The sequence below is a fragment of the Pygocentrus nattereri genome, chromosome 10 (assembly GCF_015220715.1).
Source record: "Pygocentrus nattereri isolate fPygNat1 chromosome 10, fPygNat1.pri, whole genome shotgun sequence".
In the NCBI taxonomy this organism is placed as follows: Eukaryota; Metazoa; Chordata; class Actinopteri; order Characiformes; family Serrasalmidae; genus Pygocentrus; species Pygocentrus nattereri.
In genome coordinates this window covers 11,699,258-11,716,049 of record NC_051220.1, presented here as the reverse complement: position 1 = coordinate 11,716,049, position 16,792 = coordinate 11,699,258, and the positions used below count along the sequence as shown (strand labels likewise).

At 38.0% G+C, this 16,792-nt stretch overlaps 1 protein-coding gene across 1 annotated transcript; it reads right to left on the bottom strand.

Moving 5' to 3' along the window:
- Window positions 1-2,943: 2,943 nt before the first annotated feature.
- Window positions 2,944-12,053, bottom strand: LOC108443081 (procathepsin L-like). The gene is made up of 9 exons (XM_017723499.1): window positions 11,993-12,053; window positions 9,957-10,057; window positions 9,035-9,177; window positions 7,835-8,029; window positions 6,405-6,596; window positions 6,055-6,220; window positions 5,141-5,246; window positions 4,848-4,949; window positions 2,944-3,301 (listed from the first exon to the last, which is right to left on the bottom strand). The coding sequence occupies exons 2-8, from the start codon at window positions 10,054-10,056 to the stop codon at window positions 4,850-4,852; spliced, it is 1,002 nt and encodes a 333-aa protein (XP_017578988.1). The 5' UTR covers window position 10,057; window positions 11,993-12,053; the 3' UTR covers window positions 2,944-3,301; window positions 4,848-4,849.
- Between the last annotated feature and the right edge of the window lie 4,739 nt (window positions 12,054-16,792).

Below are 16,792 nucleotides of genomic sequence, written 5' to 3'. Positions count from 1 at the left end.
CAGACTAAAGACTACTCAGCTTGTTATCAGTGCTCAATTCAAAAGCCAGTATTCATGTTGGTATAGGGCTGCATTTGTGCACATGGCATGGGTGCTATCTGTGAAGGCACCATTAATGCTGAACAATATATACACTTTTTGGCAACGTGCTGCCATTCAGATGATGTCTTTTTCAGGGAAGGCCTTGATTATTTCAGCAAGACAGTGTTAAACCACATTCTGCACATATTACAACAGCATGGCTTTGTATTAAAAGAGTCCAGGTGCTAAATTGACCTGCCTGCAGTCCAAACCTGTCACCACTGATAACATTTGGTGCATTTTGAAATGAAAAATATGACAAAAAGGAGACCTTGAACTGTTAAGCAGCTGAAATCCTGTATCAAACAAGAACGGGAAAATATTTCACTGTCAAAACTACAGCAGTTGGACTCCTCAGTTCCCAAATTCTTACAGAGTGTTATTTTCAGTAATAATTTCCAGTCCAAACCAGCCATTAGGGGTGTACTTTGTGTACTTCTGGTGCCGGTCCCAAGCCCGGATAAATGGTGAGGGTTGCGTCAGGAAGGGCATCCGGTGTAAAACTTGTTCCAAAACTATCATGCGGATCACAAATATGATTGCCATACCGGATCAGTCGAGGCCCGGGTTAACAACAACCGCCTCCGGTGCTGTTGACCAGCAGGGTGGCGGTGGAAATTGGACTACTGTAGGTCGAAGACCATCAAAGAGGAGAGGAGGAAGGTGGGTTAGAAGGCAGCGAGAGAGAAAGAAAGGCAGGAGTGTGGAGGTTAGAGTAGGGACTCTGAACATAGGGACAATGACTGGTAAAGGCAGAGAGCTTGCAGACATGATGGAGAGAAGGAAGGTAGATATTCTGTGTGTTCAGGAGACCTGATGGAAAGGAAGCAAGGCCAGGAACATTGGAGGTGGATTCAAACTGTTCTATCATGGTGTAGAGAGGAAGAGAAATTGAGATCCTAAAGGAACAGCTTGTGAAAAGTGTTCTGGATGTAAAGAGAGTGTCAGACAGGATCATGAGCCTGAAGTTGGAGGTTGATGGTGTAATTTTGAATGTGGAAAGTTCATATGCACCACAGGTTGGTTGTCAGTTAGAGGAGAAAGGTAGAGAAGTACAGAGAAGGTCAGAAGGAGCTGCATTGTGTCTTTGTGGTTCTAGAGAAGGCATATGATAGGGTGCCAAGAGAGGAAATATGGTACTTTATGAGGAAGTCAGGTGTAGCTGAAAAGTATGTTAGGGTGGTGCAGGACATGTATGAGGATAGTGAGACAGTGGTGAGGTGTGCAGTTGGAGTGACAAATGGTTTCAAGGTGAAGGTAGGGTTACATCAGGGATCAGCTTTGAGTCCCTTCTTGTTTGCAATGGTGATGGACAGGTTGACAGATGAGGTCAGGCAGGAGGCTCCATGGACCATGATGTTTGCAGATGACATTGTAATCTGTGGTGAGAGAAGAGAGCAGGTGGAAGAGAATCTGGAGAGGTGGAGGTTTGCACTGGAGAGGAGAGGAATGAAGGTCAGTAGAGACAAGACAGAATACATGTGTGTGAATGAGAGGGAGGCAGGTCGAAAGGTGAAGATGCAAGGAGCAGAGGTCGTAAAGGTGGATGACTTCAAATATCTTGGGTCAACCATCCAGAGCAATGGACAGTGTAGAAAAGAGGTGAAGAAGAGCGTGCAGGCAGGATGGAGTGGGTGGAGACGGGTGTCAGGGCTGATGTGTGACAGAAGGATAGCAGCAAGAGTGAAAGGGACGGTTCACAAGACAGTAGTGCGTCCTGCTATGATGTATGGTTTGGAGACTGTGTCTCTGTCTAAAAGACAGGAGGCTGAGCTAGAGGTGGCGGAGATGAAGATGCTGAGATTTTCGTTGGGAGTGACAAGAATGGACAGGATTAGAAATGAGCAGATCAGAGGGACAGTGAAGGTAGATCAGTAGAGAGATAAAGCCAGAGAGGCCAGGTTGAGATGGTTTGGACATGTGTTGAGGAGGAATAGTGGATATATTGGGCAAAGAATGTTGGAGATGGAGCTGCCGCGTAGAAGGAGAAGAGGTAGACCTCAGAGAAGGTTTATGGATGTAGTGAAGGTGGACATGGAGATGGTTGGTGTGAAAGTAGAGGAGGCAATGGATAGGGCAAGATGGAGGCAGATGATCCGTTGTGGCGACCCCTAAAGGGAGCAGCCGAAAGAAGAAGAAGAATTCAGTTTCCAGTCCCCTTGGACAACAGCATTGGACTCAACAACAATATACAATTATACCTTACACTGAGACAAAACAGAGTCCAAATGATGTTGAGACCAAGACAAGACCAAAACCATATTGTGGTTTCGAGACTGGACTTGAGGTCTACATCAGTAGGGGCGCTAGTCAGTGTTAGGAAACACATGGTCACATACGCACATACAAAAATACGCTTTTCTCTCAAAAGCATTTTAATACCACAATTTTCAATAACAATATTATTGCCTTATAATTAATGCAGACTATAATGACTGTTTTTATGGCTATTTGGCTATTATAGTTTTCTATTAGCTGTTTTTATTATACATTCTTCAACTTCTTATTCTTCTTAACTTTCATGTTTCATAAGCTATATTCAAAAGGTGGGTGTTGTATGAGAGCTGTAGCTGTCTTCTTTCCAGTCAAATAGATGGGTGATGTAATTTTAAACCCTTATATTAGAAAAATCTGAACTCATAATTTTCCCACAAATCTAGACTATAAACAGATGGCATCTCTTTAGTGATCTGCTCCTTAAATTATATATATATATTTTTTTTAAAATAAAATAATACAAAGCGCATCTATGTTTTTTTGGCTTTCAGCTGCAAATTGTAAGCATATAGCAATATGTGTGATCATGATTCACACTTTCTGTTAATTTGAGGGGAACTTTTACAAAAAACTAAAACAATAAAATAAAAATGTACATTTATTTCTTGCAGTTAGTGAATAATTTGCCTTGTGATGTGATCATGTGGACAAAGGAAAATATACCCTGGAGAATAAGAGGTTAAGGAGTGCATTACAATGAGGATTGTGTTTATTAAATATAAAGAGCTCAGAGACTGTCCACAACCAGATTAATGCTCTGTTTTTCACTCCTAGTAGAAATGTTGAAAAAATAAACACATGTAAAAGCATTTTAAAGAATTATTAACTTTTGCGTTGATAAATATATTCAAATGTTTCTGGACAGAGGTAAATCTCTGTATATTTTTCCTGCTCGGACTCTGCTTAGTTCCTCCATGAGTTAGTTTTGCTCTCTCTGTGTCATCTGGAGAGAAAAAAAAACATAATTTTATCAAACTGATGAACACTAATGAAAAGTTTGGTGAATAAACAGACTTCCCTAAAACTACACATTGTAGCTACATTAGCCTCATAGTTGCCATATAAAAACAATGAAATCAATTAAATTTAGTCTTTCATCAAACTGTTTCTTTATCAACTTTAATTTGATATCACACTTAAAGAGGCATTGCATGAGTCAGTGAAGTTCAGTTTTTCATTGAACACTGCAATTATTAATCAAAAGACAGTAGATTTTAAATGGCATATTTAATCACATTTAAATAATTAAGAAATGTAAAACAAATGTACATATCAATAACAAAAATAACTAAACCTTTTATAGGTCACCAGGTCAGTTGTGGTCTAGTCTTGAGAATGCATCTTTGGGGGAAACCTGTTAATGTTTTTAACTCTTTGGAACCACTAGTGGTTCCAAAATGTACTTCATCATATTCTTGATTTCATAAGTTTAATATTTTATAAGCTTCTTCAAAAGGTGAGTGTCATATCAGAGCTGTAACTGTCTTTTTCCAATCAAATAGATGGGTGATGTCATTTTAAAATTGTATAATAAAAGAACTGATAATAAAATGTATAATAAAAAGCTGAACTCACAATTTTTTTTCTGCTGAAAGTCGACCCATTTTTCTACAATTCTGGGCTATAAACTATAAACAGATGGCATCTCATCAGTGATCTGCTCTGTAAAAATGATTTTTATAAAATAATACAAAGAGCGTCTAAGATTTTTGGCTTTCAGCGGCAAATTGCAAGCATATATCACTATGTTTGATCATAAATCACAATTTCAGTTAAGTTGAGGGGAGTTTTACAAAAAAAGGACATTTTTTGATGCAGGTAATGAATAATTTGCCTTATGATTTGGTAAATTGTTGTAAATTCAGATGGAAAAACCAAAATATACCCATGAGCATAACTAAACTTTTGGCGCTGGCCTGCAGTGCTAACAAGGAAAAGCCTTTCCTAAACCCACCCCCAAATTCCTCTAGTCTGGCTCTTTTAACTTCTGGAGTAAAAGCAATAACACCAGAAAAACAAGTTTATTTCTTTCATTGCTGACTAACAGAACTATTTTTCTCTTGTAAGAAGTAATTTTTATTTTTACTGCATGCCATGTGTTCTCTACTTTGGAGATTTTCAAGGGTTTTTCAGCCTTGCTAACCTACACTACATCCATGTTTTAAAGTCAGGCTTGTTGTTTATCAGACAGTGTTGATGAGCTCACTAGTGCCCCCTTCTGTGAGCTTTGCTGTCATGTGGGATTAGATCAGTTTACTACCCCCTCAATTTTCCCCAAATTGTCTTGTGTTTTCACCCAGATGCTCTCATTAAAAGAACACATCTGACCCCTCGAGGGTTGTGGTCCAGTAACCGCAGAAACTCCATGGACAACTAACAACTACTGAAGTTTTTAATGGTAATTCAAACTCATGAATACAGTTTCCTAGATCATCTGAGTAGGGCAGTTGAAACTAAACTCATCAGTGTAGATCTTCAAGAATGGATACCTTTAAACCAGAGGATAGCTGGTGAATGTAGCAATACCACACTGGTTATCCTTGTTCCTGGACATCTTTATGTAACCTTTTTCACCCCATTGAGCACCCCAGCTGTAAAATAAATTAATGTTAGTGGGGGAACATGGAGCAATTGCATTGTTTGGATATTTTTAAAACATTTTTTTAATATTGTTTTTTTTTTTTAAGTAAACCTCACAGACAGCACTGGACTTGTTTTAACTCTTCCAGTGTACCTTTCAATCAGAAATTGTCTTTTTAAAATGTTTAGGTTGTTAATTTACCTGTTCTTGACAACCCAGTAGTCTTCCCCATAACTGTCAGTGCCGTAACCAACAACCAGGACAGCATGATTTGGTTGCTTGTTACAGTATGGATCATCATAAACACCTACAATCAGTTAGTGTATCGAGATAAACATTAATTGATTAATGAGGAATTTGGTGCAATGACTCTATCATGATAAGACATGACACATCAAGACATCGGCAAAATGTCACTTAAAACTTTCTAGCTTATAGTTTCGCTGTTCTTTGTGCCTCACTTCTCCATTTCATCATTGCGGTCACCCGTGTCTTGTTTAGACTTCAGTTCTTCTCTGTGTATATATGGTCCGTTTTTGTACCTTGTCTTTGTAAATGTGGTCAAAAGTGTTTCCCAGTTTCTTGCTTGTCACTAGGTCTTGTGTTTCCTTCTAGTTCTAGTTTCTAGGTCATAGGTCACTATCTCTTGTGATTTTCTGGTGAGACTGTTTCTTGTTGAAATTTCTGTTTCTTGAACCTACTAAGCCTAATGATATTTTAATGATACTATAAAATCCTATTGTTACCTGAAGGCACTTAAGAAGGTGTTTTGAGAAGCACTGGAGATCCATTTGAGTCAAGTATAAATATATTAGTTTCCTCAAGTCACAATCTTTATTCTACCCAAACCAACTAAGATGTAAGTTAAACTAGTCTTGGATGGAAAAATCTTCTATCTTTTACACCATTAGCCTTGTTAAAGACACTTGCACTCTTTTCTCCTTTAAGATGTTTTAACTTGCACAAGTATAAGGAACAAAGTTTCTGGCAAATACAGGACATTTTTTGGATTCATAACTAATGCAAGGACAGTACTTGGCAGATTGTGGATGAATCATGTTTGGACAGATTCAAGATACACATGTTAACAAAGCTAATTAAACTCTGTTGGTTACCTGACTTATAGAGTTGGAAGGTTTGACGATCGATGTTGACGGCTGCAGAAATAGGCCCGATTACGGCCACGGCTTCCTGCAGAACATATTCGTCTTCACTGGGTAGCTCTTCATAGTCACTGCAGGTAGCACTAGCATTCTTTGGATTGAACCTACAAATCCCATCCTAGAGAAGACACGGGAACAATCAGGATTGGGTAGTTGTGGTTCAATGTTTAGGAAATCAATCCAGGCAGTTCTGGTTCAATGTTTAGGAAATCAACCCAGGTGTTTCCAATTTCAGTTTCCTGTTTCCTTTTTTCCTAGTTTTAATTTGCTATCGCATTAACGCATCACTAGTTTAAGCTCACCTTGGCCTCATAAGGATAGGAGCTCTCTGACTGCAGGCCTCCACTGTGCATGACGTACTCGAAGGCATGCTCTGTCCAACCGCCTGCGCAGCCTTGGTTTCCTGAAAACCAAGAGCAGTCGACCAGCTGCTGCTCACTGAGAGATACCAGATTCCTCGTCTTCCGGAACATCTGACCCTCGAGTGCCCCCGTCTGAAAAAGAGGAAAACAAAATTAAAAAGAGGAAAGTAAATAAATGATGCCTCTATCATCAGGACATCGCAAGTTCAATCCCTGGTCATGCTACAGCCATCCGTGGCCAGGGGTCCAAGAGAACACAATTGACCTCACTTTCTGGGTGGGTAGGATGGCCCTGCTTCTGCCCGCATCACTCAGTGCAGCTGTCTGTTAACTGACGTAACAGATCTGGGGGTTGATGCTTTCCTCCGAGCGCGTTCAGCTGTCCAATGACACTGCGTTAGCGGCAGTTCGAAAAGATGCAGTGGCTGGTTTCACAGGTCTTGGAGGGAGCCTGTGTTAGCCTTCGCCCTCCTAGTATTGGTAGTATCGTGTGATTGGGGGAGTCCTAACTAAGGGGTGGAATTGGAGATGACTATATTGGGGTGAAAATTGGGTGAAAATCCCCCCAAAATTTTTTCATTTCAAAATGTATTGTAGACTATATATATATATATATATATATATATATATATATATCCAGCAGGGGGCGATCTCTTGCAACCACCACTCCAGCCCGACATGCTCCACTGTATTATATTTTTCTTCTTTTTAAAACATGTTTTTCTTTAAGACTTTCATCAGAATCAGTGTATTTTTGTTCTGTGAAAAGGACAACATGCAATGCATCTTACTTTTGGAAAATCTTGGTTTCATTTGATTTTTATTATTAAAAATGCCATCGCTCACTACCATTTCTATAGGTATCACCATATAATGTTAGTTAAGTGAGGTGGATTTTCACTGTGCTACTTACAGCAGCTCTAAAACCTGTTAACTATCTGAGCTGCTAAGCTGGTCAGTGGTGAGCTAATTAAACAAATGTTTTGGGAAAATGTTTGGAGTACCAATGTGGTGGACAGGTTTAGTCAAGCAAACACATTCTATAGAGGGAACATACTTAAATATGGCATTTTTCTGTAAATCCTAATAACAATCCTAACAATTTTTATTTATTTTCTGAGTTATGCATAAAATATATACATTTACGTGTACATATACAACCTTTGCACAAGCCACATTTTACAGTTATTTTTCACCTAATATGTTGAATTAAATAAATAAACAGTAATAGGGCATTAAAATGTGCAGAAATTAGTTTTCTGTAGAGGATGCATTAACTTATTCACAACAGCATGTAATTAGACCAAATGCTCCAACTTTTGCATACGACTGAATATCTGTGGGTGTCCTATGAGAATGACTGAACTCACTGCACTGAAGGCCCAGCAGGAGCTACATGTTTTTTGGTTTTTAACCTCGGTCACATAGCCCATTTCCCTCCAGTCCACAGTTCTAGGCAGAGCAGCACTCCCTGTCTGTCGGAGGAATGCAGAAGCATTGCGGCTCTTGGTCCTGTTGAAGGATTTTAGGCAGCCTTTGAACATGGCCTGGTACTCCTGGTTGTCCTGTTGGAGAGGGATTTAAATAAGGTGTTCACTTTTTTTAAATAAGTGTTCACTTTTGAAAAACACAAAATGAAGGTTTACCATGAGTGAATAACCCCAGTCAGGCTCCACCCATGAAGTGTTACAAATGTACTATACATAGCTGCTCTTATAAGGTTTGAAAAGGTGGACAGAGCACTGGAAAAAATGTCATTCAACCTAATCAGAAACTGTATAACAGGCTTAGTTTATATCACAATAGCTACATTGAGTCAGTTATTCATTCAACCTAATGAGAAACAAACATTCAGTAGAATTTTTTTTTTATGGTTTGCATTGTTTTTACAGAATTTTCTCATGATTTGCAGGTGCATTATATATGTAAAGAAAACTAAAGTGAAAAATATATTGAAAGGTATATTTCAGCTTTTAGTGACTCAGCAGTTTTCAGTAAATACATGCATTTGTGACAGACACGTAGAGAGAGAGTAACAAAATGCAATAATGTGCAAATCATTTAAACCATATTTTTAATTGATATTAGTACAAAGACAGCATATCAAATGTTGACACTAAATGAAAATACAAAAAATGTATGCCCATTTTGAATTTGATGCCAGCAACACATTCCAAAAAAGCTGGGACGGGGTCATGTTTACCGCTGTGTTTCATCACTTCTTCTTTTAACAACACTCTGTAAGCATTTAGGAACTGAGGAGACTGACTGCTGTAGTTTTGAGAGGAAAATGTTTTCTTGTTTGACGAAGGATTTTACGTGTTTTTTGTTTTTTTGCCATTACACAGCTTTGCCAGCATTTTGTTGCCCTGTCCAAACTTTTTAAACAAACAAAAGTTTAATAAGTTTTTTCTGGGGTTAAACCTTCCAATTCCACTGTTTCTTTTGTGTGTTTTCCACAAAGTGCACTAGATCTTCTTCCCAAATGATTAACATTCACTGAATTGTATAATGAATTTACAGATATTGTGTCAAATTGTGCATGTCTGGTTGTGTATGGGAGACCTCACCATGTCTGCAAAGTGATTCATGCCGAGTCTGTAGCTTTTGAGGCCCTGGTCAGCCAGCATGTTGTGCTCCAGGACCATCTTAAGATTGTCCAGCCAGATCATCTTACGCTGAAACTCTTCTTCCACTGAACCATAACTCTTATCTGAGAGATTAACATATATATACACACTTGTAGGTGGAGTTTGAGAAAAGAACCACATCTCAAAGTAACAAAACATGTTAAAAGAGTTAAATTCTTGATATGCTAAATGGAAAACTGTCCAGTCAGGACTTGATTAGGACTTCAGGAGCTGGATTGAAGGCCTTACACATTAGATTAACTACCAACATGATTAGGAAATGACAGAGGAATCAATCAGTCATGTTCTAGAGATGTCACTGACTGAAAATGCAAGCTGTAGTCAGGTTCCAGGTGCTTGCTAGGAAGGGAAAACGGCAGCGGCAGCTCTGTCAGAACTCTTTATTATAAGAGTCACTGTAAAACTGATACATACAAGCTCAGATATACAGTATGATAATGTGTGTTACAAGCTTCTAATAAAACATATTTATAAGCTTCAAGTATTGTCTTTTAATCTAAAACTGCCTTAGAAATGATTGTGAGAATCAAAGTTAGTTTAGCACTAGCGCACAAGAATCCCAGAATAGGGGCGCTCACAGAAATTAGCTTTAAATTGAATTGAAGGCCGAACTCTTACGGTCATGGTTGTCCACTACTACTTCTTTCCACCATCCTTGAGAAAAACAGTTTCAAAGAATCTTTTCTAGCTTTCCCCTGGAACTGTTCCTCAGTGTGGCACCATATTTGGCAGCACAATGACTCAAAAGAAATTCTCCAAAAAATTTTACCTGGTGCCTCAAACCCTTCTCAGATTTCCTGAGGGAGAATCTGTTATGCAGAAAAAGATATAGATTTCTCACCAAATTTCAGTTTCCAGGTGTGGAACTCCAGATCCTCCAGAGAGACACTGGCAGTACCAGCCCCGACCACAAGAGCAGCAACAGTGAGCAAAACCCTCATTCTGTAATGAATGGAATTGACTAAACTGGACTTAAATTACATTCATGTGCTCACAGGAAATACATTTAGCTTAAGAATAATACCTTACTGTCATAAAAAGAACAGATTTGACATCTGAAACTGACTGTTCTGTTCCTGTACTTTGTTAGCCCCCTTTTACCCTGTTCATCAGTGGTCAGGACACCCCATGGACCCTCACAGAGCAGGTACGATTTGGCTGGTGGATCATTCTCAGCTCTGCAGTACACTGACGTGGGGGTGGTATTGTGTTAGTGTGTGTTGTGCTGGAACGAGTGGATCAGACACAGCGATGCTGCTGTGTTTTTAAATACTGTGTCCACTCACTGTCCACTCTATTAGACACTCCTACCTTGTCAGTCCACCTTGCAGGTGTAAAGTCAAAGAAGACAGCTCATATTCGGCTGCACAGTTTGTGTTGGTCATCCTCAAGTCCTTCATCAGTGGTCACAGGATGCTGCCCACAGGACGCTGTTGGCTGGATAATTTTGGTTGGTGGACTATTCTCAGTCCAGCAGTGACATTGAGGTGTTTTTAAACTCCAGCAGCACTGCTGTGATTGATCCACTAAGTCCATTGCAACACACACTAACACACCACCACCACATCAGTGTTACCGCAGTGCTGAGAATGATCCACCACCCAAATAGTACCTGCTCTGTGAGGGTCCATGGGGGTCCTGACCACTGAAGAACAGGGTAAAAGGGGGCTAACAAAGTATCAGAGAAACAGATGGACTACAGTCTGATTGTAGAACTACAAAGTGCACCTATACAGTAAGTGGAGCTGATAAAATGGACAATGAGTGTAGAAACAAGGAGGTGGTCATAATCCCAGGCCTGATCTGTGTAATGTATAATCTAAACACTCTCTGGTCGGCTGTGATGCTGGAATGTGTCCTCATCACCCAGGTTCTGTCATTTTAGTAGTCTTAGGTTTCAAAACAGAACCTTGCATGACTATAGACCAGATTTGTATATATAAAAGTATATAAAGGTAATTCTTTGCATTCTTTGCATTTCTCAACCACTTCAATGCCAGTAAGCTTTCTTATAGGCTTCTGTAAATGTTTTGAAAGATTTTATATGTATTTTATATTTAGTATAAGTGTTTCATTACCACTCCCTTAGCTTCTGATTTCTATCATTTTATTTCCATTCCAGTCCAATTAAACATTTCACTTTCATTACTTTTTAATGATTGATGTTTTTTGATGGTTTTTGCATATACTTTATTTATAAATACTGTATAGTGCCTGGGATAGTTTGAAAGGTACATATAAATCAACTCACATTATTACTGTTGTTGTTGTTAATGGTATCATTCAATTGTAGTATTGAAACAAGGTGTTTAGTTACCATCCAGTTGCACTAATGAAGTTCCCGAACACTGACTGATTTAAAATGGGTCAAAACATCTTCAAGATTAAACTATAAGTCCAGTCTTGAAAAAATGGATATTTTTTCTGACCATTTTATTCAATTTCTTAAATATTGCAACTGATTTCTTAGAAAATACCATTATACTAATGATTATGAAAGACTCCTTTAGACGAAATGCCATTAAATACCATCCACTTAGTTTGGTTGTTTGGTTGTTACATTGGGTTTAAAAATATATACTTTGCCTGATTATTCGATCTTTGTTTTGCTGCATTTTTATTTATTTATTTATTTTTATCACATATTCCACTTTCTAGTATCTTAAAAGCAGAAATCTGTTGGCAGAACTCTGACAGCTGAGAGTGAACTGCTTCACTGCAATCAAAGTGACCAAATCTCAAGCAGCAGTTTAGACACCTGCAGTTATTCCTTATTTTTACTCTCATTTTAGTGTTTTTTTTCTTTTTAGCTTTAGTATGGTTCCTTCTCAGCAAGTTCTCGAGTTTTTCCACCTACGTCCATTTTCGAGCTCTTACCTCTCTGAGTTCTTAGGCAGATTTGAAGCTCTCTGTGTGCAGGAATATCTGTGCGCCTGTAAGTGTGTTATGGAAATACCTGCCTCCTGTTTCCTGACTTCAGTTCAAATTTTACTGGCATATCTTTACAATCGTAGGTGTTTGTACACCTTCCACAGACTGGGCAGGACAGGACTGACCAGATAGTCAGGTTTTGTTGCTAAACTGCTGCTAATGTATGTTACTGACGGGTGTTTTTTTATCTAAAGGGCCCACTTAAAATAAAGTATATTTTTTATATTGCCGTTTATATTGTGTGCACATTTCATGATGAATGGACCAGAAGCAATGACCTAAAACTACTTGGATAAAGACCAAAAAATGTCTGGTTCCACTGACTTATAAACATGTGTGTGTATTACTGTGTTTTCAAATGATGTAGAACGTTTGAATGCAGGAAGGCATGCATCTCACAGGGGACGGGCCTAACGGCTGAGAAAGGAAGCTGTAAAGAGGGTTCATGAGCAACAATGTTTTGTTCTGCTTCAGTTTCACGCAAAAGGTTAAACTTTAAACCTCACACATCCTGTTTAGCTGAATGCCACCTTGTTACATTCACCTTCTCTCTCTCTCTCTCTCTCTCTCTCTCTCTCTCTCTCTGTGTTCTCAGACACTCTTGCTCTTTTTATTCCAGTGTATTCTTTTCATCGCATTTTGAACGTTTGAGATTTTAGGGTTAAACTTCAGAAATGAAAGTTTATGCTAAATTGTATTTCCGTCCATTTTACTGGCATTTTCACAGAATGTAAGAACTTATACATCCTGGTAAAATACATTTTAAGAGCTTCATGTGTGAATGACACAAAAACTGGTAATGTCCCAGGTTTTAAGTGTGAAAGAGACTTTGGTTGGTTTCGTTTGTTGAGGTTGTTTAGTTTTATTTCCAGTCAATGGTCAGCTTGGATTCATGTGACCATGAGCTGAGGGTTAAGCGCTGGATGGTGTGGTGACACAACTGCCCCAGTACAGCTTTACTGGACAATAAAATGAGAAGTGAAGAGTCACTGTTGTTAGCCTGAGCAATACAATAAGTCATGAGTATTTTTATTTAGTTCATGTGAGAAAACCACTGTGCATGACTAGGCGAAATATTTTAAACTGCTCTCTTACACTTACAGATACTTAACAAAAACAATATTTTGCATCTACTCCAATCTCAAAAACTTGTCAAACCAACTTCTCTTTTCCACTTTTTGCAATGTCAGAACTCAAAAGCAGCAACAACAAAAATATCAGCACTAAGAACTACAGAAAAAAACACTCATGTGATCACTGGTGAGTTTATAATATTTTAGTAGGTCAAAACATACAGTTGTTTATCATCAGCATAGTGATGACAGGTAATGCTATGTTTGCGTTTAATTATACTAAAGCCTATTTTATGAAGACAACAGTGGTCCTAGAACAAAGCCTTGTGGTACACCATACACTACTCCTCCCAAACTTTGGTTATTTCCATTTTGTTGCATGTTACACATTGGTGCAGCTTACATATATAGTAAGAGATATGATATGAGATTATGGACGTTATTTCAAACTGCCTCTGCTGTCTGTTTCAGGTTCCAAGAAAAGGTTTAAACCTTATATATCCTGCTTTCGTTTGATAGTTTCATTCAACGCTACTTTAATGTCCAGCATTAAGCAATGAATGAACTGTCTGTCTATAATTGGGAGCCCAAACCAGCTGAAATGCTTTACCTGGTTAAAAAAGGGTAAATAGCTAAAGCACAGTGCCAGTCTGCTGATCCTGTGACCTGTTGAGTGAGCAGAACTGTAAGAAACTGAAAGCATTGTTTGATTTCATTATCAGTCAGTGGCACTGAGACTCGATTACTGGATATCAAAACAAAAACTGATGAGTCATTGGATTCTGCAGACACACCTCCAAAGTTCAGTCTTAGAAGTTGGTTGACCATTTTCCAATGGTGGACAGTAAGTAAGTAAATGTAATGCGTTACTGTACTTAAGTACTTTTTGTGCATCTGTACTTTACTTAAGTTTTTCCATTTTGGGTGACTTTTTACTTTCACTCCACTACATTTCAAAGTCAAATATCTGACTTTTTACTCCGCTACATTTAGAGAAATCTGTCGTTCATTTTGGTTTTTGTGTGTATAAAAACGTAACATGTCAAAACAAAAGAAGCAAGAACACCAATCAGGGCACAGCGGTCGCTTTGTTCTAAGCTTGTTTTGACCTGTTGGTCATACCAACCCAGTGCACGCACAAGATTCAACATCAGTGGCAGCAGCGTAAAAATTTGGGAGCACATACACCTACCTAAGTGATGGAATTAACCTAACTTTGTGTAAATAGACCACAATATAGAAATATGTACACATATGCAGTCGTGACTGGCACGTTTCTTTTTTTCTGAATTTATACAAACAGTTTCATTTTATAGTAAATTAGTTTTGGTTAGTTTATGTTTATGAACAGAGGCCTACAGATCAATAGAGTAAAGGAAACTCATTGGTGAACCTGAGTTTAAAGCCAGTTTTTATTCAACTTGTAATTAAGTTACAAAGTAATCTTAAACTAAAACTTTGCTTGTGTGTAAAAAGTGATTTCAGAGCCACTCGGTTCTCCCTGATGGAAACTGTTTACCTTCGGTGTTTTGTGCTCATGATCATTTTAATAGATGTCAGCGTCACTAATTAATGACATTCTATTAAAACACTGGTTTACCAAGAGAGACACTGGAGGACTTTCACCTAAAAGGAGTTCATGAAGCAAGTCTTGTTACAAAAATGACAACAGGACATCAGAGTCATAATTACTCTTTTAGTACTTTTACTTTCGATACTTAAGTACATTTGAAGGCAAATACTTTTGTACTTTTACTCAAGTTGAGAGTAAAAGAGTAACTCTTTTTTGAGAGAGTTACTGAGAGTTACTCTCTTTTGTTGAGAGTCCTAGAGTAAGGACTTTTACTGGAGTAATATTTTACCTTGGGTATCTCTACTTTAACTCAAGTACATGATTTGTGTACTTCGTCCACCACTGCCATTTTCTGAAGTAATCAAAACACATTCAGTGATGTTCAAGTCTGGACTCTGGAGTGGTCAGAGCTTCTTGAGAATTGTAAAAAACCTATGAACAGTTCTTGAGCTCCAGTTTTTGGATTGTACTATATTGGATTTTTTTTTTGCTTATATACCTTGACTTTCTCCCTCTCAGTGCAAGTGGATACTCATATACCTTTCCAACTGAGATTAGAAATATTTACCAATGCTAACATTTATAAAAATACATTAATCTATGCTAGAACATTGAAGTGTGTTGTTGTGAGAGATACAAATAGGTGACCCTAACCTGCTGTCTACTTTCAGATTCACACAGAGAAAGCGAAACAGAAAACCACCACAACACGTCACAGAAAAACCACGCTTTCACAACATGACTGGATCCCGCTACTGTTTGGCTCAGTCTCAAATACAGGCCTGCCAACTTTGTTAGCTGCACTTTCTGATTTGAAAAGAATACTGAAGATGCTTCTTGCTTTATTATTTTTTTAGTTTAGAGTTTTAGTAAATTAGAATGATTTTTAATTTCTTATTGCTATTATGCTTATTGTCTATTATTACCAACAAGAAATGGCAGTGAAGGATGTTATAAAATATACAAAGTACTTATTTTAAATGTTAAGATACGGATAAGGAACAGAGGAACATAATTACACTAGCTACCTGTTAAATGTTCTGTAGAGTATAAGATCCTTCTCTTAATTAGCTATTTCAGAAACTGCTGATCTACTGGGATTTTCACACACAAAGATCTCTAGGGTTTACAGAAAACGGTCCAAAAAAGAGAAAATATCAAGTGAGTTGTTTGAATGAAAATGCCTTGTTGACGTGAGAGGTCAGAGGAGAATGGGTAGACTGGTTCGAGATGATAGAAAGGCAACAATAACTCAAATAACCACCCAAAATCTCTGAGGAATGTTTCCAACACTTTGTTGAAAATATGCCACAAAGAATTATGGCAGTTCTGAAGGGAAAAGGGGGTCCAACCTTTTACTTACCTAATAAAGTGGCCGGTGAGCTTAGTTTGTCAATTTTTTCCGCTTTTTTATTGAAGCCATCAGTGCTGGGTGGCATTTGTTTAACTCTCGCTAATTTGCTAGCTAATTTGATTTCTTTTTAAGACAGCTTAAGTGTTTTTAAGGGCCTGTTTATAAAAATGCACATAATGTACATATAATATTTTTGGGAAGCTCAGTTTTGCAGTGTAATTAAGTTATAGAATAAATAATCCAGTTATTTCACTAAATATTGTTTCTTTATAGGTGGCAAAGAACCAACACCTCAACAAAAACCAAATGAGTTAATCTTCATCATCTGACAGTCTGAGAGATTTTCCTCAGGAATTACATGCTGATTATGTTTACAGTAATTGGGTAAATCTAACCTCTGTTGCTAAAACTAATCTTTTACTACTTTATTGATGACTAATAGGAAAACGTGACATGAGTGTGAAATTGAATTTGAGTGCAGAAATAAAGTGATGAATATTTGCCAAAAGTGGTTCTGTTGTGGACATTTAAGCAGCCCACAACCTTTGTTACTGGGCCTTTAAGACTGCTATATGTAAATTAGCTCTGTTGTGATTGGTTGTGCTTTATTACATCTCATTAAAAAAAGCACTCTGGGCTGAAACACTTCCGAATGAATGGGATTCAACTGCAGTAGGTCATAAAAGCAGTGGGTATTGTGACAGAACTGTGGATTGAAAACAGACAGCTTAGTTGTTTCCATATCT

Coding starts and splice junctions, on each gene's coding strand:
- LOC108443081 (XM_017723499.1), bottom strand. CDS start 10,056: ATGAGGGTTTTGCTCACTGTTGCTGCTCTTGTGGTCGGGGCTGGTACT. Junction 9,178..9,956: donor CACCTGGAAACTGAAATTTG/GTGAGAAATCTA, acceptor TTAATCTCTCAG/ATAAGAGTTATGGTTCAGTG. Junction 8,030..9,034: donor TGAATCACTTTGCAGACATG/GTGAGGTCTCCC, acceptor CCTCTCCAACAG/GACAACCAGGAGTACCAGGC.